The sequence below is a fragment of the Sorghum bicolor genome, chromosome 1, assembly GCF_000003195.3.
Source record: "Sorghum bicolor cultivar BTx623 chromosome 1, Sorghum_bicolor_NCBIv3, whole genome shotgun sequence".
Lineage (NCBI taxonomy): Eukaryota > Viridiplantae > Streptophyta > Magnoliopsida > Poales > Poaceae > Sorghum > Sorghum bicolor.
This window is the reverse complement of record NC_012870.2, coordinates 14,412,858-14,439,123: the sequence shown is the minus strand read 5'-3', so window position 1 is coordinate 14,439,123 and position 26,266 is coordinate 14,412,858. Positions and strand designations below refer to the sequence as shown.

The window sequence follows — 26,266 nt, the reverse complement described above, 5'->3', positions numbered from 1 at the left end:
CCTGCCCCTGACCCTGACCCTGACCTGACCAAGCGGTGGCAGCAGCAGCACTAGTGGCACCGCGGCGCGAGGGCAGCGTCGTTCCCAAGGCCGAGCATGCGCGCCCCGGCCACACGGCCGGCGGCAGGCATGGATCCTCCATTTTTTCCCTGTCTTTGCCGTTGATCTCTTCCGTCTCCGGTCTCTCGTAGGAGGGCAGCAGGATTATCACATTTTCACACACAAACCTCTGATCTCTGCTGACAGTGCTCCTGCCTGAGCTCTGACGCTTGTCGTGACCCCACGGTCAAGCCTCCTCACTCCGCTAGCTCCGCCTCGGAATGTGGACCCCTAGCTCCGACCTCCTACTCCTCCTCTATCTATCCTGCAGACGCAATTTAAACTGCTACTGTAGAGAAAAATAATAAATGAAAGAAAACGAGGAAAACTTTTTTTTTGGGGGGAAAAGATGCCGGGTGGCAATTCATAAAATAGTTCTTGGTCTCGCCTCGGTGACCTGCTGGGTGTGCCTGCCTGTGCCTGTGGTGGTCTATATAAAGGCCTCCTCGGCGCCCCAGTACAACAGCGAGCAAAGCACTCTGCCTGCCGTGCTCGGAGTTGGAGTTGGGAGTTGAAGCACCACCACCATTCCTGCAGCCTGCCTCCTCCTCCCCCCTCCTCTTCCTCCTCCTGCTCCAAGCACACGAGAGATAGATAGAGGAGATGGCGGTGCTGTTGCTCCTGGTGGCCGTGCTTGGCGTGGTGCTGGCGAGCAGCCTCCTCCTGCGGTGGAACGAGCTCCGGTACAGCCGCCGCCGGGGCCTGCCGCCGGGCACAATGGGGTGGCCGCTCTTCGGCGAGACCACCGAGTTCCTCAAGCAGGGCCCCAGCTTCATGAAGCAGAGAAGGCTCAGGTACCATACCAACCCCGTCCGCATTCCGCTCGCCGTCCCGTCCCGTCCCGTCCCGTCCCGTGCTCTGCCTCTTCTTCACCCTTGTCTTCGTCTTCCTTAAGAGCAGAGCAGAGCAGAGGAGTGCCCTGCTTGCTTTCTTGCCCTTCCTTCGCCATGCCAACTATGTCCGTGTCTGTCACAGGATCAATCATTCGTTAGAATGAAATAAAGTGTACTAGTACTAGAAAGAAAGAGAGAAAGAAAAAAAAAGCGGCGATCCGGAGCGAGGAGAAAGAAGAGGCGGAGCATCAGTGTCGTGTTCCCCAAAAGCTCGCAGCACCGCACTGTTCCTGTTCCACCTCTCCTCTCTGCTGCCTGTGATTACCTTAGGACCATGCCATCATCATCCTCCTAAAGCACCACCACCTTATTATCATACTACTGCCACTGCTGTCAGACAGGAGGAAGTTTTTTTTTTTAAAAAAAAGTCACCGTCTTTCCATTATATACAAAAGGGATATATATACAAGTAGGATTATATAGCTAGTCATGGTAAAATCATTTGCTAACAGTAAGTAACAGCAAAGCAAGAACAGAAGAGCTGAAGCTGATGGATGGTACCATATATTGGGCATGGTGTGGGCAGGTACGGGAGCCTGTTCCGGACGCACATCCTGGGCTGCCCCACGGTGGTGTGCATGGAGCCGGAGCTGAACCGCCGGACGCTGGCCAGCGACGGCGCCGGCTTCGTCCCGGGCTACCCGCAGTCCATGCTCGACATCCTGGGGCCCAACAACATCGCCGCCGTGCACGGCCCGCTCCACCGCGCCATGCGGGGAGCCATGCTCGCGCTCACGAGGGCACACATGATCCGCGCCGCGCTGCTCCCCAAGATCGACGCCTTCATGCGCGCGCACCTCCATGGATGGGCCGGACGACGCGTCGACATCCAGGAGATGACCAAGGAGGTATGGTAGTATAATACACAGATGCACAGCAGTTGTTGTTGTTGCTGCTCTCTTGGAATTGGCTCTTCTTTTGTTTTGCTGTCTCTGTTGCTCTTGATGCTGCTCAAGCCTTCTTCTGACTCCTCAGCTCTGTGTGTGTGTGAGAGAGAGAGAGAGAGAGAGAGAGAGAGAGAGAGAGAAAACAGCGAGAGAACAGCCGGCCAGAGAGCAGGGCTGCAGGGTGGCGATTGAGAAAAAAAAGGGGAAAAGGCAGTAATTCTGTGGGGCCCACAGTTGAAAGATTACTGATTTACCTTGACTATATTGCATTTCAGTGGCCAAATTGCCATTGCTGTTTGACATTGGTTTGGCAACAAATCTGACTGAAAGTGGAATGGGACACATTCCTCCATTTTTACAGCACCTACCGGCACCATTTCTTTTTTCTTTTCACTTGCCCTCCGACTCCGATCCAGAGAGGCAATGCCATAGGCTGGCCGACACGGCAGAATGATGGTGCCCCCTCGGAAAACTGAGGAATTCCATCCATCGACTGTTGAAAAAGAGTTGCGAGCAAAAGGAGTGGGATCTTCCCCATCCCTTCTTCCTCTCTCTACCAAAAGGGGAATCTTTGGCTTTCTAGAACCTGTACTGCACTGCTGGATAGGCAAAAATTTATGAGCCGGAGAAAAGGGCAGACAGAGGGGAAAGGCACACCCTTCTCTTCTCTCTGTATATACACATTCCAAAGTGCACAACAAGCACTCCATGCACCATCATCACCATCACATGTCTCAATGCAAAATAAACACTTGGCTGGGTGCTGAATTCCATACCTCTTCCATAGCGTAGCATGGCAACTTATTATTACGGAATCTTATCTGCCTTTGTTTTCCTTTTTTTTTTCATCAGATGGCTTTGCTCTCAGCTCTCAGGCAGATTGCTGGCATCTCTGCTGGCCCACTCTCTGATGCCCTAAAGGCAGAGCTGTACACCCTTGTACTTGGCACCTTCTCCCTGCCAATCAACATCCCAGGAACCAACTACAGCAAAGGGCTCCAGGTACTGTTCATTGCTTGCATACCTGAAAACATCAGAAGAAAAAGTCGAGCTGAACTGAGCCCTCTAACAGCAGCAGTGTTTGTTTTTCAGGCAAGGAAGAAGCTTGTGGCAATGCTGCGGCAGATGATAGCGGACCGGAGGTCCTCTGGTTGCGCTCAAGATGACATGCTGGATGCACTGTTGAGCGGCAACGAGGGCACCAGGGCGAAGCTCACTGATGACCAGATCATTGACCTTCTTATCACCCTCATATACTCTGGGTATGAAACCGTGTCAACCACCTCGATGATGGCGGTGAAGTATCTGTCGGACAATCCGAAAGCTCTTGAACAAATCAGGGTACATATACTTCGCTACCAAGTTCAATCCCACACCAAACAATTAGTCCTATAATCCATGAGCTTAAGGGATGATCTGTTGGCTGTTGCAGAAAGAGCATCTTGACATAAGGAAGGCTAAATCACCAGACGATGCCCTTGACTGGAATGATTATAAGTCAATGACCTTCACCAAAGCTGTAAGTTGGAGATGATACACCCAGAAATTAGTCAGAGTAGAATTGTACTATGGACACGACAAACTAATTTATTCTTCTAATATGCAGGTCATTTATGAGACTCTAAGACTAGCTACAGTTGTCAATGGGCTGCTGAGGAAAACTACCCAGGATGTAGAAATGAATGGTGAGAATCCTACAGGATCCATACTTTTGCTACTGAAAGGAAGTTTATACAAAACTCAAGCTAGTTCTAATGCAATATTATGTATTTATTTCAGGGTATGTTATTCCAAAGGGCTGGAGAATTTATGTCTACACAAGGGAGATAAATTATGATCCATTCCTGTACCCGGAACCGATGGTTTTCAACCCATGGAGATGGCTGGTAAGGAATAGAACAAGCAAACATCTCAGATAATAAATAGTCACAAAATTCTAACCTGACAATGCTTCCTGACAATAGGAGACGAACCTCGAATCACATCCACACTTCATGTTGTTTGGAGGAGGTGCCCGCATGTGCCCAGGGAAGGAAGTGGGAACAGTTGAAATTGCAACGTTCCTTCACTATTTCATTACGCGTTACAGGTCTGTTCCTCTCACAAGTTTTTTATACTAGCAATAGAAAAACCTCCAGAGCTCTTTACTGACAAGGACTTGGCGCTGATCTTCTCTTGCAGATGGGAGGAGGAGGGAAACAACACAATATCAAAGTTCCCCAGAGTGGCAGCTCCCAACGGGCTACATATCCGAGTTCAAGATTACTGAACTTGTGAGACGTTTTGTGAAGTTTAGATAGGATTCAAACTCAGATAGAAATAACCCTGAGATGCTGATGCTGCTGGCCTCTTGAAAGGATTAGAACAGCCATTGGTGCTTGTAAAATGTGTCCATGCCAATAGGAATATTATAGCGAGGATATAGGTATCATAGGATTACTAGGAAATTGATGTAGAAAGCCACCAGATGCTCCTGTATTCTTTTGGTCCATCAATTTTCAAATTTAAACAGAAGTATCAATTGGCTTATATGCTTTTGAACATGATACAGAATGAGCTATTCCTATGCAAATTTCCAGCTTCATGAGCCCGTTGAATAAAAAATGCCAATAGCCAACTGATCTAAAAATATGGATGGACACTGACTGTAAAACATTAAGCACATACTGAGGATATGCTAAATTGGTAACTGCCAATTGCTAATGGAGGAACAGAGTAAGAGTTTTTACCTTATTCAGGATATAGATGATAACTGCTTCAATGGTAGAGGCTTCCAATTGCTTATATAAAGATGCAAGTTTCTTCAATTGGTTAGGCAACACATTGATGAAAGCAAAAGCACTCTCTTCCCATGGACGGTCCAACATAAGCAATATTCATTGCTGCTTCAAAAGATGCCAAATAGTTGTTTAGAACAATCGCCATTAATGTTCGGTGCAAATGAAACTGCATTATCCAACGTCTCTGAGAAGGCAAGAACAATGCTGTTATTGAGCTACTAGTAAAATCTCAAAATTGTAGATAAAAGACTTCAGAATCCAACGTACTCCGAGAACAATGCTGTTAATGCGCTACTAGTAAATCTCAAAATTGAAGATACTACAAGACTTCAGCTTTCGGCAAGGGGCAAAATTTCCCTGGAACAACCAATATCCTTGACCAGACATGTAAATAAAGAGCGCACAAAGAAGAATCTAACATAGAGTTTTGGTAACTTGATTCTATCTGTTTCAACTCTGTTGCAGTAAAACCTATCATCAGGGCATCCATAATTGGTGATCTCATTCACTTAAGTTTAAAAGATAAATGGTTCTGATCTTAAAAGGAATACTTCTGCATTTTGTTTTCTTAAATTCCTAACTTGAGGCCTACCAGGAACAGATTATGAACGAGAAAACTCCTAGCACTAAAGAGTATGTTATGTAATTCATGTAAACCTTTTTTTTTATACACAAGCTATTACAGATTGCAGGGTAGTTTTTACACATTGCATCAAGAACTGAAAAAAAATCGTGAACCTGAAAGTAGAATGTTCAGAATCAAAGCTTAGAATCTAATTTAGGCATCTTCAAGCTGAAACATAGACACACACAAAAAAAATGCTCAAGCAGTCAAGCTTAACAGTAAATGCCTAGCCTAGCTGCTTTTCACGTCTGCAAGAAAGTGACCAACCCACAAGATACAAATCAGACCGGCCACATGGACAAGAAATACAAGCAGAGTGCAGGGCAACCACATGCATGCACTCACAAGAATTGACATGCAAACTCCATTCTGTAGTGCAGTGGCAGAAGAGAGTTTCTGTCAGTTTCACATTTTTCCACGCACCATCTATGATCAGAACTAATACTGTAAGTAACAACAGACAACGACAGTCGCACGTTGTATGAACACTCAGTGCACTGGGCACAAGAGCTGGTACATGCTCAAGCAGAAGAAGGCATATGCAAAGTAACACCCTGCCATGATGGCATCCCATGTGGTGAAACAAGTACAAGAGATGCAAATGCGTTGTATGTTCCCCAAATTCTGTTGCACCTGGAAATCAGTGGACTGACAGTTACTGACATAGAGCAAGGCAAACATATGCTCACGAGTCAGAGTGTACAGCCGTCTTATTCACTAACAAGAGATATTTTATATTGAAAAAGGAAATAGCAATATCATACTAATCGACAAGTGCAAAAGTCTCCATAAGTGAAAAAAAAACAAGGGCAAAAGTTTAAGACTTTGGTGTCAAAAAACTTCCCCATCTTTTATTTGCTTCAACAATGCATCACAAACCTTTGTAGTATCAACATCAAATTTACCATTGCATGTGGGATTGACACGGTTACACATCCCACCTGGAAATCCTTTTCCTGGATGGTTAACACATCAGTACATGTGAAGCAATAATGCTTCGTTGACACATCTCCCTTCTGATGGATAACACACCAGAAAGAACCTGGAGGTTCTGTTAAGAATACTTCGAAAAGAACAATCTCAGGGTCAACAATCATTCTCCATGAAGGGATCTCTGCCAGTTCCATTGAGCCATAAAATTGTGTGAAATCACCCACCAAGCTCAGTGTGATGTTCTTGTTTAGCTCTGCTTGCATTTTTTTCCAGTACAGTTTTTTGGTTCTGGCACTTCTCTGTTAATAGAAGAGATCTCATCTCCTGCCGTTCTGTTCAAAAAGATCTCTGCCAGTTCCATATTAGACACTTGAGTATTGCTCAGAGGCTATATAAACCGAAATTGTAGTCCCTCTGCAATGTGAATACATCCCCTGCCATATACACAATGTGAGGAACAATGAGGTTAAGACACCCAATAGATACATCATTGACTATATATACTCCTCGATTTACAATTTTCCTGCACTTTTGCATATAAATTGTATTCATGGATAATAGCTTCTTTCTATCTCAAGTATCTTTCATGATTGCATGCAGCACAGGAATCAACCTTTGAAGCTCTTCATCCTCTGAGAGCCTTGTCACAAAATGGCGTGTGGATTGAGTGCCAATGTCAACTATATCTGCATGTTCAGATATTAGCAATTTGATCTCAGAAAAGACAGCCTCCACTTCAAGAATTTCCACACATCACTGAAGCTATCTGGCTTCAGATTAAGTATGTCTATGAGGCCATGACCCACAGGCAACACTATTATTAGGCCTTCTTTTATGATCAAACAAAGGCTCTCCTTCCACAGTTTAAAGAGCACATTTCAGCATTTTGAGAGTGAATGCCAACTTTGCACTGATCCAAGGATCAGTACCTAGAAGATCCATTAAAAGGAGCTAGAAACTTTTGCCTCTCATATTTCTGTTGGTCTGATGCTTATAATAAAATATGACACCCAGATCAACTGGTCTGGGACTATATCTTCATCAGTTTGGCATAAATCCTACTCGATTTATTTGACTCGTCCGACTAAATCATGTCATCCAAAGCTTGGTTGTCCGTCTTACAACAGAATATATGAACAGTGGTTGATCAGCTGCTGTACTGATTGTATCATCCATGTTGCTCCCTAAAGCAATGACAATCTGTTGCCTTCGGGAGCTTGCACTGACATAGGATTCCATGAATGAATGGTGCCTCGGGAAATGCACGCCTGCTCTTGTCAATGACCCAACAAGCTCGGTACTGCCAACATGGGAGGAAAATTAGCAAACTGTTTCAACTGTCAATTTAGGAAGGGGGGGGGGGGGGGGAATGAAGGACAGTTATATCAGAATGAGCATTTGAAGCTAAACAATCCTTTGAAACGGTTATTTGCTACAGAGGCGTTTCATTTCACACATCTGTAGCTGTAGAACTGTGGCAGTAACAATGAGAAGACCAAGAGCAGGGGCAAGATAGGATTCCAACAGAGCAACAGTGGCCGGTGCTGGAAATTGAAAGGTCGGAGCCGGACAAGAATGGCGGAATCGCTGTGGCCTCGAGGCAAGAATTCGACAGGGTTATTGTACAGTAAACAACAACGCCGACAATGTGAAAAAAAAATGATGGCAGGCAGCATATGAATCAAGGGTTCTACTGCAAATGCCAGCACGGATGTGAGAAGAAACAACTCGAGTGGCATTCGACGTGGGCAGCGAAGAAGAGATCAATACCTCCCGAGCGGAAAAACTTGGATCGGAGAAGTGCGGAGGAGGCCGGATTTCATTTGATTTGAGGCGGCGCAGCCGGAGAAGAGGACAGCGCTGCGCCGTGCGCCGACCGGGGAGAAGAAACAAGGAGGTTACGCGAACAGACTAAGAAAGCGAATCCATGGAATACGCCTTCCATGTTATGACGCTTCTACCCCTTATCCTCAGAACTATGGGCAAATGAGTAATTTTCTCCAGCAGCCAAAGGGGTTTTGCTGTTCCTCGTTGCTGAGCAGTGACCCAGGAGGACTGGAGGAGGGGCTACTGGGATTTTTGCTACTCCCCTCCATTGATGGCTTCTCTTCTTCTCCCTCCGCAGTTCACTTGCTCCCTGCGGCCTTATCATCGAATCAGGTAATCTCTCAACATAGTGAATCCGCTGATGTACATCCCAATTATCAATGCGAGTCGCGTGGAACACGCCGTTTCCCCCCTGTATGGTCGCTGCAGTCTGTGGTGGGATAGAGGAGATTAGGAGCCCGAATTGTCTTTTTGTTCATTCTGGGATTAGAAATGCGGCTATGTCCTGTGATTCACGGACCTGAATAATGTTTGGTCAATTCATTTGGATTGTGTTGTGCGCAGGGGTCAATTGGTACATTACAAGACAAACATTTTGGGGAAGGACGTGACTAAGTCTACAGTGAAGTTCCTTAACCTCACTGCTAATTTTGCATCAAGGACTTCCCAAGATGCTGTGGATGGTTTAAGCGATGAAAGTGATGGCGAAAGCTCAACTAATAAGAAGAGAGCCCCAAGACGTGGAAGGAAGAAAGCCACCACTGAAATATCGGGAGGCGAAGGAGAAGGAAACCAAATCATCACTGAAGAAACGGCTGCTGGAGAGACCAAGGAAGTTAAGAGGAGAGGCCGCAAGAAAGGTAAATGTGCATATTGGTTGCATTTTTGCAGCACTTCTGTTTCTTTATGCTGCAGTTTTCATGATTTTTCTCTACTGGGAACCTTAGCAACTAGCAAGTCACAAATTTTCTCTGTTCTGTTACAGCTGCTGTTGCTGCAAGCTCAGAGGAGGAGAAGGATAAGGCCAAGGAACCGAAGAAAAGGGGAAGGAGAAAAGTTAAGACTGTAGAGGAATCTAGTGATGATGATGGAGAGCATCGGAGCAAAGATTTGATGCTCTATAATGAAGGAGAAGATCAGACTCAGCTACTGAATTCTGCCAATGTTCTGGAAAGTAAAATAGAGTTAGTGCTACACGAGGATATTGGAGAAGTAGACGATTTAATTCCGCTAGTCTGCTGCTTTGGACCTGCGAAATACTCCTTTATTCCTTCTGGAAGACCAGCCAATAGGTTGATAGATCATGAGATTCATGATAGAATGAAGGACATGTTTTGGTCTCCAGATAAATTTGTGAGGGCGCCAGGAGGGTCTTCACCCAATGTTGCTCTAGCTTTAGCCGCGATTGGTGGAAGGGTTGCATTCATGGGAAAATTAGGTGATGATGATTACGGTCAAAGTTTGCTGTATCACTTAAACATCAATGGAGTTCAAACTCGAGCAGTTTGCATGGACCCTTCAGCGCCGACTGCTGTGTCCTTGATGAAGGTCAGAACCGAAGGAAGTCTGAAGACAAACTGTGTTAAACCTTGCGCTGAGGATTGTTTCCTGCAGTCTGATATCAACCCGGCAGTTCTAAAAGAGGTAAATATCAAATGATTATCAAATATAAATCCTGTGATATCATATCCTATGTATAATACTTTATGTTTTAGATGCAATGTGCGTCATTTATTTTTTATTTATTAATAATGATATGTGATTCTTGTGTGTTTATTTTATGAAAGAGTATAGCTTTTCAATTTGTACACATGTAGGTACGGGTCCTCTTCTATTTCAGAACATAAGGATGCATTTAAAAATATTTGATAATGCACTTAGTCATATTCTGAACTTGCATTCAGTCTTTTTCAGTTCTGGTATCTGGGTGCTCACAAGTCACAAGTTGTGTGAGTCACTCCCTAAAGGATTTAGTACTCCCTCCCCTTAAGACAATCGTGGGTGCAAAACCATCACAAGTCAGTTCTCATATCTGGGTGCAAATATTCATGTTTAATCTTTTATGGATGTTTTAGTGCCACAAACAAAATTTTGGCTCAATAATTCTATAATTTATCAAAATATACTATTTCTAAGCTAAAGCAATGCTTCTGTTGACAATTTCGAGAACCTTTCTTTCGCATTAAATTTGTGGCATGCTGTACTTCTGTTAATAATTTACAGTACTAGAACTCCATTTTGATGTTGTTTTATTGCAGAGATGTTGCTCTGTACATATACTGTTCAATACCTAAGAATAACCAGAGCTAGTACCAGAGATAATGGAAATGGTTTGGAGCAAATAATAACAGTTAGCAGGTAGATCTAATAAAATTTGACTACTCAGCATGACTCATGTCGATTCAAACTTGATACTGATTATTTCCATCATAAATGGATGAATATGATTATGATATTTAAATATTTGATGCATACGTCACGGATTACTTTACTGGTTCACAGTTAGTCCCAGTAAGAACCAAATGCAGCAACTTCTGATTGCTCTGCTTTACTATCTGGATTTTATGCAGGCCTTTGCTTTATTCTGTAATAAACATTTTGAAAATAATGTGCCTGTAAAATGTTCTATTAGGGCTCGCTATTCACTGTGTTCCGATATCATGTGTGAGAGAACAAATAAATGATACCAAATTGGATAAGAACATTTTAGCGGCAAGGCACTGACAGTTGCTGCACATAAAAGTATAGAACATGTATGGTAATTTATCTTTGCTAACTGCTACCTTTTGCATCTTATACAGGCTAAGATGTTTTACTATAATTCTTCTGCTTTGCTTGAGCCCACTACAGAGTCATCATTGTTGAAAGCTATTGATGTTTCGAAGAAATTTGGTGGTACAATATTCTTTGATCTTAATCTTCCACTTCCACTATGGTCATCCAGTAAGGAAACCAAGTTGCTCATTAAGGAGGCATGGGAAGCTGCCGATATTATTGAAGTCACAAAACAAGAACTTGAGTTCCTCTGCGGCATTAAACCATCTGAGAAATTTGACACAAATGATAATGATAAGTCCAAATTCACACACTATAGTCCAGAAGTTATTATGAAATTGTGGCACAATAATCTCAAGGTCCTCTTTGTGACAAATGGTACCTCCAAGATTCACTATTACACAGAAAAGCACAATGGTTGGGTCCGTGGTACAGAAGATGCACCGATCACTCCTTTCACCAGTGATATGTCACAATCTGGTGATGCCATTGTTGCAGGTACCTCATGTGTTCCCCCTAATTACTTCTAAAGTATATGTTATTGTTTCATTAATGAGACCATACATTAGGCAGTGAACGATAAATGGGCTGTTTGGTTTGAAGAATGAAGTAGTTCTTATCTTCTGACTCCTCACCTTTTTTTTTTTGGTTTGTGGAATGGAATGAGTTGATCCATCACCACCTTATTTCTCACAAGCTAATAATTAGTATAGTATGAGGAATGGAGCCATCGTACCAAATTTGAGAGAGGGATTCGTGATGCACCACCTCATCTAGAATGTGGTGGTTCTAAAACCAAAGACCCCCTAAATATTTCTTGCCACTTTTTAGGTGAGAGGATACTGTTTTTGTTTAAGATAATGGAAGGAACTTCTGGTCTGTGCACCATGATGCATAGCCTAGTGCATTACAATGTTTCATTAGCAAAAACAGATATTGAAGGAGACATTGCCTATTACTTAATGTCCATCTGTGCTTAGCAAAGTAAACAGATATTGAAGGAGACATTGCCTATTACTTAATGTCCATCTGTGCTTAGCAAAGTACCCCAGCCCAGGACTGTAACATTCTAAGTTCTGCACGCTGTGAGGACCATCTTTGGGCATCCTACAGCTGCCACTTTACTTTGATGAGAATTATTCCACTTTGATTAAAAACTGTTTGAACCTCACTTTATCTTTTCTGTTTGTGGGACTCTAAGGCTAGTTTTACAAGTCTGACTTGCATTCAACTGCTATAACATTTGGTGTCTTTTTGTCTTTTCAGCCCTCATGAGGATGCTGATAATTAACCCTCACCTGGTCACGGACAAGGTTTACTTGCACAAGGCAGTCAAACATGCTATTAAATGTGGTGTCATCGATCAGTGGATGCTTGCACGAGAGCGGGGCTTCCTTCCCAAAGAAAGAGCAGATCCAACCAGTGAGCAGTATGAAGTGAGGTCCATCACAGAGAAGGAATACCGCACACTTCCTGATGCCATGCAGTCAGAAAACTCGTCAACCAGTGAACTTGCATACGTGGAGTGAAAGGATGGGCCATCAGTGTCTAGATACTGGATTCCTCTATTTATTTATGGAAACTGGCTTGTCGCTGCAGTTGGCTGAAGTTGGTATTCAGAAGAATTAGCTTAAATATGCAGATTTTAGGTTGGTCGAGTATAGGTTGATAACCCCTAATGTAAGACTAACATATTGATAGCATCAAATTTTTTACCGAGACAATGCAAATGTGACTGATGCCAGGAAATTTGCCTAGAATGCAACCTTTGTTCATTCTTGATTTCTCTGCGACCCATGTTCTCTTAGATCGCCACCTTATGCCAGTGGCACCACTGCTAATTGTGGAATGGAGCTCCTTCGATCCTATCAGTTATGCACCAAATGTTATTTATCATATATCCAGTGTATCAAAAATACATTATGTGACTGACCTGACCAGTCTGTTTCCTTTTCAGGTAAAAGAGATTTTTTATTAACACTGAATGACATATTTGTTGTGGTCCAAATTGAGTCTGCTGTTGGCTGTTCTATGCCTATTACAACAAGGCACAGACACCAAGGATAGATTTTAAAAAAACTCGACCTACCAAGGATAGATTCTGTTGTTTCTTCGTGCATCACTGAATAGTGGACATGGATCATTGGGACAGAAAAAGAGGAACAGAGAACAATGTTCATTGCAAGAAAAAAAAAGGAACAATGAATATGGAGGAATTGTTTTACTTTAAGCAAAGTAAGTTTCTGGTAGCTGGACCTATATTTGGTAGTATGCATTACATGTTCTGGTTTCTACTATTAATAAAGCACCTCATATATACATTAATGTTGGACCCAGGGTGTGTTAGTTGTGACCTAGTGGAGCCCTGATACTCTCTTCGTATTATTAGTCTGAAAAGTACTTTTGTCCCTTCAAAAACTCTCTCCAGAAAAATTCATGGAGTAATGCTCTTCTGGGTTTGATACCATGTCCGTGTCTTTCCCCAGTCATTTCCTCTAAAATCTCAAGCTATGAAGGACTAAAGGAGAAAGCATTGGCATAAGTACATCCTGTAACTAGCCATCTATGTTCTGGGTGGTGCTGATGACATCCTAGTGCCAACCATTTGTGGGTGATAAGATTAAGATAGTATCAGGTACCAAATTTTAGTAGGTCATGTCCTTTATTCAGTACTCATGGACAGACCTCTAAATTCCTTCCCAGCTAGTTAAAATATGTTGACTCCCAGTGAAGTGTCTTCTAACAGTTGTGACTACCTTTAATCTGAAGGGTTCTAACTTCTAAGAGTGGGAAATCGATACTCAGCTTGTCATTATTACTTGCATCAGCAAAGCAGTGGTATACATGGAGTAATAAAGGCATTTACTCTGTGTTGAGTCGACATGCTTAATGAGCCAGTAATAAAGTGACATGCTGATATGGCATGCAATTCAACCAACCACTACCATATACTCCTGTATACTTGTCAACTAGTATACTATCCTTTGGAAAAGGTACAAACGATTTGTTTACGAATCCTGCTAAGTTTGTGCTATGATACACAGGGAGTAATGAGTGCTGTAATATTTTCCAAGGGATGCTGGTGATACATTCAATTTTTGTCATCAACACCGAGATGAAGCCGAGTGACAAACTGACAAGTGTGTTGCCCATCTCCATTGTTAGCTCCCATTGTTATCAGGTTTAGCCTAGTGAACTGCACTGAATACCAGCTCCTTGGCAAGCTCTGATCTCGAGAACGACCGTTGTATGTATTCATAATAAGCAAGGTATATTGCATGAGGCAGGAAATGTCAAAGAATGACAGTCCAGAATGGTACAGGATTGCAGGAGGTATTAGCGCCACATCGACAGAGTTCTGATTGGCTATTGCAAATTCATTTCACTCGTCGGTATGTTTGCACCTTCTGCTGCAGCATGTGGCCGCCCTGTATCCTTTTCCTTTCCTCCAGGGAAGGTTTTGAGGGCATGGGTATACATCACTAGTGTCACAAAAGATAAATCTGTAGGATACAAGAGTAGGCCAAGTCCCAAGAACTCGATCAGAGTATGAGACCCATGGGGACATTGTGTTGCTCGTGTATCGCAATGCTCCAGCGAATTCTCTTGCTCAACGCTGCTGTAGACACAATAGGAAGAGAACCACAATGCTAGGGAGAAGATTCCTTGTAGGCCGAGGTGAAACTAAGGTTCCGTGCTCAGTTGTCCACTGGGAAGGTTGGGATGCTCCTTCTCAGGACTCAGGCCAGGAACACTATGGTGTGCATGCTGTGCACACAGGAGGTAGGCGTGAGACTTGTTGCTGTTCCCGCCTTCCCGGTGCCTCTGATTCCTATTCCTATTCCCCATTCCCTTTTAAGGACTCCCTCCTGCTCATGCACACAATATATATGGACCATGACACCACTCATGCTTTTCCATCTCTTGGTTGCCAGTGATCTCCGGACGTATATACACACACACATGTTGCCTAGACACCAGCGGTGTTGGTGGTGGCACATGCAAGCAACTTACTGAAATTCATTCATGCATACATTACAATCTGCAGCATCATTTCACTCTACAATAAATAATGAATATATTATATGAAGATAGTGTGTTACTTTGTCATACATACAGTACAATTGCGTTTATCATCTGATTTAGGGCAGTTTCCATCATTTATTTCCTTAGTCTACCATTACTTCATCACGGCAGTTCCCATCCTTTATTCCTTCACTCTGCCATTACTTGCGTCAGCAAAGCCGTGCTGGTACATGAAGAAAGCAGTGATACATGCAGTAAGAAAAGAGATTACTGAAGGAGACTCTGAATTTAAACAAGTAGCCTTTTCAAGCAGCTTAGAAATTGGTGCTCATTTTTCATTGACCATGAGAGATAGCAATTTGTCGTATTTTTTTAACACTCCACTAGGTGGGTCATCCAAAGTTTTGGGGGTGTGGGTATACATCACTCACGCAAAAAAAATGTATATAGGCGCCCTTTGGACTGCACTCCAGCAAGAATTTCCATGCACTCTAGGTTCAGTATGATCAACTGTCTACTTCTAGTGAGAGTACTCAACATATATCACAACACAATTATTCTCTTCATGGCCCCATCACATCCTGAGTATTTGTTTCAGACTCTTTCTTCAAAACAGTTGACAGGCCAAGCTCTTTGAGGAATTTAAGTTCATCCAACCCAGCACAGAGCTTTCCATCTTCCCACGGTACCTGACCGAAGCACAGATTGATATCACAGCTATACTTAAGACCAAAGCACTGTGCTTGACCAAAAGCAACTGTACTTTAACACAGGGCTGTGCCGATAAAATCCGAGACCCTATTCTAAACTCTAAAATAGGCCCTATTCAAAAAGAGAAGTTTGAAAATATACATGTTAAATATACCATTTTTTTCTTAAAAATATATTATATAGCGTTAAAATGTAAGACATTTTGGCTTTTTAGGAGTATATTGTTTTTACTATGTATTTAGATATAGTGCATATATCTAAGTGCATAGTGAAACTATGCATCTAGGTAAAAAAATTGTCTTATGATTTGGAACGAAGAAAGTACTAAGATAGTTATCCACAAAGATATAATTCTATCAATACTAATAATATACTATTACAAGATTAAGACACATTTACCAAAAAAAAAGTTATCTTAAAATTTACATGCATGAGCGGCAGTTCAGCACTACGGCAAATCAGTAGACTTAAAGATTTCCTGGCTTTGCTGCCTAGCGGAGGTGGCAAGTTACCAAGTTTGAGTGAGCTACCATAGAGTCAAATAGATAGAGACGTGCATAGGTCGATGAACTGTGGAATAAGAAGCAACGTACAGACGAGCGAAACAATGTATACGCTCGTCATGGACCTATCACAGCCAAACTTGAGCTATCGAGTATTGGAATCACGACAGACTGGTGCCCCTAAGAATCGGAGGCCCTGTTCGATCGCACGGCTTGCACAACCATGCTTGAACAAAAAGTGCTTCTAGTTGGCACATACCTTTTGTACCTTTCTACTAAGAAAGTCCTGGCCGATCACTCGCAGGAGCAAGCTGCGGGACTCATTGCTGCATTCCCGGTGCCTTTGATTCCTATTCCCATTTCCTTTAAGGACTGCCTTCTGCTCATGTACACAATCTCATGGATGAAATCAGTCGTGCTTTTCTATTTCTATCTATCTCTTGGTCGATAGTGATCACCGCACATGTATATATACACACCATGTTGCTCAGACATCAGTGGTGTTGGTTGCATATGCGAGTGAGCCACTTATTGGAATTCATTCAGGCACGTTACAATCTGCAACATCATTCATTCTGCCATAAATAAATAAATCAAAATGTCTTAATTTATCATACATATAGGACAATTGCTTTTTATCACGATCAGATTGATAAGATTCCTTGTAGTGAAGCTTGTCCATTTAGTCTCCCTCTCTCACCATGAGTGCTTATATTTCAGCTAATGTCAATGTGAAGCATCATTCAAAAGTTGTCGCTATCTTTAAAACTGAAGGGTTTAAGAGTAGGAATGAAATTCCATATTATCCACAAATTAACCTTTTTTTCTTTTTAGAATAGTTCTTGTTTCTAACAGCTTTCAACTAAATCTTTACTTTTATCCAAGCAGGAAATCCTTGTTAATTTAAAATAACCAAAACTTCGGAATTATTTAATCAACAAAATTTAGTTAATTGTAATAAACATATATGCCAATGTGTTATCCTCTGATTTAGGGTGGTTTCCATCCTTTATTTCTTCAGTCTGTCATAACTTGCATCAGTAAAACTGTGCTGATACAAGGAGTAAAAGAAAAGCAATTAGTGCCTGTTGAGTCATGCTTAGTATGCCAGTAATGCCACAGACTGATATGGCATGAAATTCAACCTCTACTTATCATCCTTCAAAATGGTAACAACAATTATTTATATATGAATCTTGCTTAATTTGTACCATACACAAGTGACTAGCTAAAAAGTGCTGAGATATTTTGCACCAGATGCTTGTGGCAAATTCATCTTTTCTTGAAATATTAGTCCCTCCACATTTGCAGTATTTTTTTAATAGCACACGATGCACATTATTATTGATCAAGAAAAGGACTACAACAGTATTTAGTTGGAAAGACACTCTCCAAGAATAAATTAACCTTTTCAAGCAGCTTATAAGTTGATGCTCATCTTCCATTGACCACGAAGTATTTTGTCGCATTCATCCAACATGCATGCGTAGAATTTTCGTTATTAGGGGGTGTTTGGCACGGCTCCTCACGAGTAGCTCCTCTAGAAGAATCAGAGCTGTTTTTGGAGAAGCCATAATTTGTGGCTTCACTAAAACGGCTCCGGCTTCTCTGCTTTTTACTTAAAAACGATTTCTCTAGAAAAACGGTTTGGTAGAGCTTCTCTGGAGGAGCCAGAGCCGGAGCCGGAGAGAAGCTCTGCCAAACAGGCCCTTAATAATCACATCCTAGGTAGCCATGAATGGGTAAGAACTGAGAACACAAGGTATATTCAAAAGATGGGGAGCAAAACCAACCACAACAATTACAACCTTAACAACTTAATTAATTCACGGAGGAGAGCACAGTCTGTATGTTGTGTGTTGTGCTAGTCGATTATCACAGTAATGATAATGAAGCCTTGCCCGTAATCATTAAAAAGATTTTATAAGTCCTTCACAAGAACTACGCAGACTATGAAAACTTTTCTGTTCCCATCCTAAACACAGTTTCACTGAACAATTGTCTATTGCCTAAAATAAGGGTCTAACCTTGCAGCATCATTTTGAGGAGGAGCAGCTTATGGAAGTATGGAACACGGTTAAGTCCAAGACGGACAGTGTCTTCCTCGCGTCGCGAGCTGCATCGCTCCAGTCAGCGATGGTGCTCGATGCTCCAGGCCTCCAGCCTAGAGAGAGGAATCCTTGTGGCCGGAAGTGACATGAGTGTTCTGTGACGTTCAAGACGGTCTGTCTCATCACCGGCAACGTACTTCCCATGCTGGTGCCGCAGGAGTGAGGTTATTAGCTGTTCCAGCCTTCCTGGTGCCTCCTATCCTTATTCCCCTCGACACATTTGCTGACATATATTGCTGATGTTTCATCTCTTTTTCTTGGTCGCCGGTGATCACCGGAGGAATATATATGTATAGATGTTGCTCAACACCACCGGTACTGGTGTAGTGGTGTTGGTGGAACATGCCAGTGCACTACCCCAGCCAAGTTTTTCCGTGACGGCCAGAACCGTCAAGGTAAATAGCAGAAACCGTCAGGGATGACTTTCCGTGACAGGAACCGTCAGGGATGTTCCGTCAGGGATGGACTGTCAGGGAAGGTGAATTTTCCCTGACGATTATCCGTCAGGGATATTTCCCTGACGGCCCAAACTGTCAGGGAAGATCCTGCGTGACGGTTCATGGACAGCCTGTCAGGAAATATTTCCTGTCAGGCATGGAACCGTCAGGGTTGGTTTTAAATTTTCCCTGTCGGTTGTGGATCCGTCAGGAAATTTTTGAACATTCTCCGCCGGGTATTAAACCGTCAGGGAAAGCTTTTCTTCCCTGCCGGCTATCAAAACCGTCAGGGAAAGCTTTTTCCACTCATGACGGTGTGGCTTTGACAGGAATTAATTCTCCCCCAAATACAGCTTATCCGAGGCATTAAAAATACATTTAATAGCAACTAATTGCATCAATATTATAACAAAGTCATTGAACCATTCATCCATACTCAAGTAATTCAAACATTAAGTTTGATGGTCTTCGAATATCATTCAAGTTTTTCATAACAAATACTCAATCCAAAGCTAAAGTACACAATCAGCTACATGTTCAAATGGCAGTTTCATAACATCTATTACATCTTGAGAAGGCAATCTGCTGGTAGCTAGTTGCTCTCTCAACCAACCAAAAAGTGTAGCTTTGGTGGGGCATTGTGCCACGGTTTCTACGCAAGCCTGCATGCTCCGAATAGACATTATGCAGCTGCTTCACAACTAGCACCCATGCCTTGGATGGCAACAGAATCCACTTTTGTTGCATGACAACCAAAATGCCCTTCAAACTTGCTTGTTGTTGCCAAATCCTGTAGTGCGGTGAACAAGAGACTACAGCCCCAAAAAACGCTTCCTGCCATCACACAAATCAATGGCCATCGCTGTTGTCCAGGTTGGCTGAGGCATGAGAGGACCCATCTAGAGCCCCTCCCTACATCCAAAATGAAAAAAATGGACCGTTCATGAGAATATGTAGACCAGATAAATTATGGAAATGATTAATTATGACAGGAGAATATATATAACAAAAACATGTTTAGGTGGTATCTAAAGTATGACAATGTGATAACTTAATATGCATCAGCACTTAAGATTTAATCTCACCAACTCATTTTCTTCTTCCTGCAGTAGTTCAGGTGGTATCTCTATCTGTACTTTGCTAACAATGAGCTGCAAGTGAAGAATTACCAACATGATCAATATTTTCTGGCCTTCATTGCATACAGATAGTGTACCAGAATAGAATCGTACCTCAAGTAAACGACCATTGCGCTTCACATCTCGAGTCAATGTAGCATTTTGGTGAGCCAAGGCCATGTTTTGTTGAGTTAATTGACCAACGGTTGCAACCGACTCCTCATATCTTGCCAACAGATTCTGAAAAGCCCTTGAGGTTGCTGGCCTTGTCCCACTTGCCTTAGCAACATCAATTATCATAGCCTTCTTCACAACACCATCTCCCATTGCAAGACGACCATGGGCCAAGCCACCACCAATCTTGTATGCAATATGTCCATCAAAGGGTTGCTCTTGCCAGTTATCTGGGTATTTTTCTTGTAATGCCTCGTTGTAGGCATCCTAAAAATAAAATATGTTGTTAGCCAGAAATTAAGGATAGGAAAGCACACCAGTACATAGAAATTTTGCTACATACAACAAGTTTCTTTGTCTGTTCGGGAATAGGCCCAGCATTCCCATTGGCATCACAATTTTTAACACCAGATCTCATGCAGCAAAAAGCATTTGTTACTGTGCCTTTCGTAGGTCCATACTTTGCTCCCTTCAAGGTATAAAAAGAAGTGATTAGTGTTAATGCCTAATAAATAATCAGCCATTCAGAGAGAAATTGATTGTGATAAAGTAGATTACTAGAAATTGTTGAGTCTCAACTAATGGCCTAGAACCACCCCTATTTTGAGCGCCATCAGGATTTTTTTTCCGAGAATCTTGCCCAAGCTGTCTTTTCTTCAAGTATTCAGCAGAGCACCAATACTTGCAAAGGGACTCCCAACATTCATCAGTGAACCAATCAGTCTTGCATTGCATGTACTCTTCAAAAGTAAGTAACTTAGAACATGCAAATGCATCAGACTTTGGGCTTTTAATGATCTCCCGATAGTAGTACTTGACAGCATCTGGACGAGCTTGGTACATCATATTCTTGCATTAGTTGTGTGCATATTTCTCAAATACACGGTCTGCTTCATCTTCAAGTTCTTCAGGAACTGAATATATGCTCTGCACAAGAAACAACCATCAATCATTACAGTGGTGGACAGAACTTATTTCCTGTGCAACATGAAAGAAAAACAATGGAAAAACTTAGTTCTCACCCAAAACTCTTGTTTCACACGGTCATCTGGCGTTTGACCATCATTACTTACAATATGCGAATAGTGGCACCATTTGTTTGCATGATATTTGAACTCACAACCATCTCTAGTAGTCCCTTTGATGATCGGAGGATATTCTTTCTTTAAAATCACTCCAAGGATGGGGCCTTTCTTCATTTTATCATCAATTGAGTAGTTAGCATAGCGGAATTGACTGTCTCAATCAGAAAAGTTAATTAAGAGAAAAAAGGATTAAAAAGTTCTGACAGTTGCATTGTCCACACTAAGGAAAAAAAATTAGTGGCCACATACTTGTCACCCTCAGGTATTAAGGCTATCTGACCATTGCGAGGCTTATGTGGTTTATTGCGGCCCCTTATCCTCTTTGCTTCACTTGGCTGACTGTCCACGTCATTTGTGACATCACTTGACCTTGGTCGCCTCTCTGTCCGATGATTGAAGGTCTGCATCTCCTGGCACAAAAAATGTTACAAACGAATGTTAGTACAAGCAATGGAAAAACAAAAATTGCACACATAAGATACATAGCAGCACACATAAGATACATAGCAGCACACATATAAGAAAAACTGCACACATAGATACATAGCAGCACACATGTAAGAAACATAGTAGGTACATGAGTCCAAATTTGGATACAAATAAGACTTAAACACTACTACAATAATTTCAAAAATACAAGAATCATTTTCAGAAATCCTCTTCTTCGTAGAAGTCTTCATCATAGGATTCAGCATCATCTTCGTCGCCTTCTTCATCACTTTCTAATATCTCTTCATGCTGTGGAGCAACAGTTTGCCTCTCCAGCTCTTCCAATTCTTTTGGATCAGTTATTTCATCTGAGGCTGATGTGTTAATCAATTCAATGTCACCTAGATCGATAACAAATGTGCCTTCCAATCCATCCTCTTGGAAAAATGAGATGTCAGCTGTTGGCCCTTCAGTTTCAATGGAATCATTTTTGATGTCGACTGGAGGCAAACGATCTCTTGGTGCCACATGGTACACTACCGACCAGTCTATCAAACTAGGTTTATCACTAGCATATGACAGATAATAAACCTGTGTAACTTGACTTGCCAACACAAATGGTTCAAAATTTTGAAGCCTGGAGCTATGCTTCACTTCCACCAAACCAAGATTTTCAGTTCGCCTAACACCCCTAGAGGTCGGATCAAACCAGCGGCAATAAAATAAAACTAGATCAAGTTGTTCCCTGCCTTCCCATGAAATTTTAATGATGTCTTCAATAACACCAAAATACTCAAGAGCATTTCCATTGTCATCAGTACACGTCACACAAACACCACTATTGGTTGTAGCCAATCCTGCCCGCTTACTCTCATACTTCTCAGACCGAAATCTATATCCATTCACATCATAGCAACCATAGGAGGATACCCTTTTGCGAAACCCATATGAAATTTGACGCAACACATTGTGAACACTTGATCTGATTGCACACTGCAAACAGTTACATTTCATTTATTAGTGTTTATTAAGATTTAAATAGGAAAAAAACTTGCTGAAATTGAGTTGTGGCATTACTATGTTTTTGAACCAATCAAAGAAATTGGGGCCTCTATTTCTGCCACGTGTCCCTTTCCAGCCATTTAATCTTAAGTTACTAATATCCCGTGCACTTGGCTGTGAGCGACCCTTCCATTGTTCATTATCAAATTCTCTACAAGGGCATATTTGACATTGTTATAGTACAATTATCAATAAAAAAATAACTTTGAACCATATAAGTATAGAAGGCATACTTGAAGAAATCATCCATTTCAGGGATGTTAGTTAATATGTATAGGGCTGCTGCCTTTGACTGTTCTGTTGTGAGGTCACGAAAACCCAGTGAGATGAAGCATCTGCTAGGGTTTGGAGTCGCCGGTGCTAGGGGCTACGGTCTAGGTGAAGGGCGATGATTCTGCTGGCTGAGGGCGGCCGACGGCGGGCGGGCGAGCGGTGGTGGACAGCCGACGGTGGCGCTGTACCTCACGGTGGGGAGCTGTAGGGTGGCGTTGCTCCGTGCATCAGGCAGTGGATAGGAAGCGGAAGAGAAATTGGGGAATGTATGGAGCCGTCGCGCGGCCGTCGGCGCGGACTGAAGGCGCGAAGCGGAAAGTTTTTCTCAGAAATCCCGCGCTCTCGTTTCTCTTGTCTCTCTGTTCTGTGGGCCAATAATCCTGGAAAGCGCGCGGAAGCCACCGTTTTGGCCAGGACGAGCACCCGTGACGGTAGTCGAGACCTTCCCGGACGGTATACAAGGCACGTGGGGGATGATTTAGCACCTCTGACACACAGCCGAGGGGAGTGAGCTGGGCTGACGGGAGAAAACTCGTCTCCGGTAGTGGTGAGACACTTATTGATACTCATTATTAAGTTACATTACATTCTGCAGTACCATTTTGCTTTGCTGTACCATAAATAAATGAATACGAAGATATAGTGTCTTACTCTGCAGTATATGTAGTACAGATGCTTTTATCACAATCAAATAGTTAACGTTCCATATATTGCAGCTTGTCCATTTGGGTCTGAGACTCTCGTGCACCAATGGTCCGTGGGTGCTTTGTATTTCAAGCTAATATGAATATGAAGCGCCATTTAACAGATATATGAAAGTTTTTAAGAGAAAACCGATACTAGAATTGCCTATTATCCTTGAATTAAGTTTTTTCTTTTTTATAGTAGTTTGGCTTATAATCTTTTAATTGTTTCTGAATACATCTTTACCTCATCCAAGCAGAAAAACCTTTGCTAACTTAAAATTACCAAAACATTTGAATTTTTTAATCAACAAACAAATTTAGTTATTGTATTTTATTTTGTAAGAAAACATATAAGCCATGCCCAATGTGTTATCACACTTTAGGACAGTCTCCATCCCTTATTACTTCAGTATGTCAGTTGCATCAACAAAAGCTGTGCTGATACATGAAATAAGAAAAATAATTGCTACCACCATTCTAAAAATATGTATTTTAATTTTCTCCTTAGCGAAACCATTTGAAGTTCAACCAAATTTATAAAAATATCAATATTTATGACAAAAATAAATACACTATTAAAATATATTCAATAGAGAATTTGATGATACCTATTTGGTACCATAAATATTGATATTTTTAAATCAATTTCGTTAAACTTTAGATGTTTTGATTCGATACTGCTATAATTGTATCAGTTACCGAACACAGGCGTACTGTTGAGTCATGCTTTTAATAGGCCAATAATGTGCCAAGCTAATATGGCATGAAATCAAACCAACCTCTACATGCTATCTTTCCAAATGGTTATTCCCTCTGTTCTAAATTATAAGTTAGACTTTTTAGGTACATTAAATTTGAGAAAAAAAGTCTACATAACCCCACAAACTATCTAGAGTGGAATACTTCATCCCCTAAACTATAAAATCGAATATTCTACCCCTGAACTTTCAAAACTGTTCAAATAACCCCCTAGAGTGGTTTTAGAGGGTGGTTTTGTCTTTTTATTTTTTATTTATTTTTGCTGAATCTTTAAAAAATCATAATAAATCACAGAAAATCATAAAATAAAAAATTTAACTTTATTGGACTCCTGATGAGTAGATCTACACAGTGAATATATAGTATGGTATACTTTAGTACAAAGTTTTTGTTGTAACTTTAAATATATGTTTTTCTATAATTAATAAGAATAATTCATATATGTAGTTCCTATGGTTCAATTGTGGTAATTTTTATGGTGGACTCATTATTGTATTCTTAAACTATGGTAAAAGTTTTATACTCATTGGATCACGTATAACTTAGTTATAGATTTATTTAGCTTTATTCTTGTTAAATCTATGCTTTATTTATAACTAAGTTATACGTGATCCAATGAGTATGAAATTTTTACCATAGTTCAAGCATACAATAATGAGCTCACCATAAAAATTTTACTACAATTGGACCATAGAAACTACATATATGAATTATTCGAATTAATTACAGAAAATATAGATTTAAAGCTACAACAAAAACTTTGTACCAAAGTATACCATATTATATATTAGAAAAAGTCTACATAACCCCTCGAACTATCTAGGGTGGAATACTTCATCCTCCAAACTACAAAACCGGATATTCTACCCCCTGAACTTTCAAAACCAATCAAATAATCCCCTAGGGTGGTTTTAGAGGGTGGTTTTGTATTTTTCTTTTTTATTTATTTTTATTGAATCTTTGAAAAATCATAATAAATCACAGAAAATTCATAAAATGAAAACATCCATTTTGTTGAAATCCTGATGAGTAGATCTACACAATGAATATATAATATAGTATAATTTAGTACAAAGTTTTTTTTTAGCTTTAAATCTATGTTTTTCTATAATTAATAAGAATAATTTATATATGTAGTTCCTATGGTTCAATTGTAGTAAAATTTTTATGGTGAGCTCATTATTATATGCTTAAACTATGGCAAAAGTTTCATATTCATTGGATCTCGTATAACTTAGTTATAGATTTTTTAGCTCTATTCTTGTTAAATCTATGCTTTATCTATAACTAAGTTATACCTGATCTATTAAGTATGAAATTTTTACTATCATACAATAATGAGCCTACCATAAAAATTTTACCATAATTGAACCATAGGAGCTATATATATGAGTTATTCGAATTAATTAAAAAAACATAGATTTAAAGCTACAGGAAAAACTTTGTACTAAAGTATATCATATAATATATTCACTATGCAGATCTACTCATCAGAATCCAACAAAATTGAATTGTTTATTTTATTATTTTTCTGTGATTTACTATGATTTTTTTAAAAGATTCAGCGGAAATAAATAAAAAAGAAAATGACAAAACCACCCTCTAAAACCACTCGAGGGGGTTAATTGACCGGTTTTAAAAGTTCAGGGGGTAGAATATCCAGTTTTATAGTTTGGGGGATAAAGTATTCCACCCTAGATATTTTAGGGGGTTATGTAGACTTTTTCCATTATATATTCGTTGTGTAGATCTACTCATCAAGAGTCCAACAAAATTGAATTTTTTATTTTATGTTTTTTGTGATTTATTATGATTTTTCAAATATTCAGCAGAAATAAATAAAAAAGAAAAAGACAAAACCACCCTCTAAAACCACCCGAGGGGTTATTTGACTGGTTTTAAAAGTTCAGGGTGTAGACTATCCGGTTTTATAGTTTGAGGGATGAAGTATTCCACCATAGATAGTTTGGAGGTTATGTAGACTTTTTCCTCAAATTTGATAATGTACCTAGACATAACATATGTCTAGACAAATAGAAAATTTGATGTACCAAAGAATTAAAAATAACTTAT

The 26,266-nt window shown here is 40.9% G+C and overlaps 2 protein-coding genes and 1 long non-coding RNA gene across 4 annotated transcripts; 2 read left to right on the top strand and 1 right to left on the bottom strand.

Moving 5' to 3' along the window:
- LOC8062533 (cytochrome P450 85A1) lies at window positions 569–4,451 on the top strand. Its single transcript, XM_002466796.2, has 9 exons — window positions 569–893; window positions 1,519–1,840; window positions 2,732–2,881; window positions 2,972–3,220; window positions 3,312–3,398; window positions 3,486–3,564; window positions 3,659–3,765; window positions 3,844–3,968; window positions 4,061–4,451. Exons 1-9 carry the CDS (start codon window positions 703–705, stop codon window positions 4,146–4,148), a joined length of 1,398 nt encoding a protein of 465 aa, XP_002466841.1. The 5' UTR covers window positions 569–702; the 3' UTR covers window positions 4,149–4,451.
- LOC110431970 lies at window positions 930–1,626 on the bottom strand. 2 transcript variants are annotated; one of them, XR_002449427.1, is made up of 3 exons: window positions 1,494–1,626; window positions 1,258–1,322; window positions 930–1,065 (listed from the first exon to the last, which is right to left on the bottom strand). It is a non-coding gene; the product is annotated as an uncharacterized LOC110431970 (long non-coding RNA). The 2 variants fall into 2 exon arrangements; XR_002449428.1 differs by having other exon boundaries at window positions 1,258–1,319; window positions 1,494–1,618.
- LOC8064522 (fructokinase-like 2, chloroplastic) lies at window positions 8,214–13,014 on the top strand. Its single transcript, XM_002466795.2, has 6 exons — window positions 8,214–8,377; window positions 8,609–8,904; window positions 9,030–9,688; window positions 10,846–11,317; window positions 12,086–12,690; window positions 12,777–13,014. Exons 1-5 carry the CDS (start codon window positions 8,316–8,318, stop codon window positions 12,346–12,348), a joined length of 1,752 nt encoding a protein of 583 aa, XP_002466840.1. The 5' UTR covers window positions 8,214–8,315; the 3' UTR covers window positions 12,349–12,690; window positions 12,777–13,014.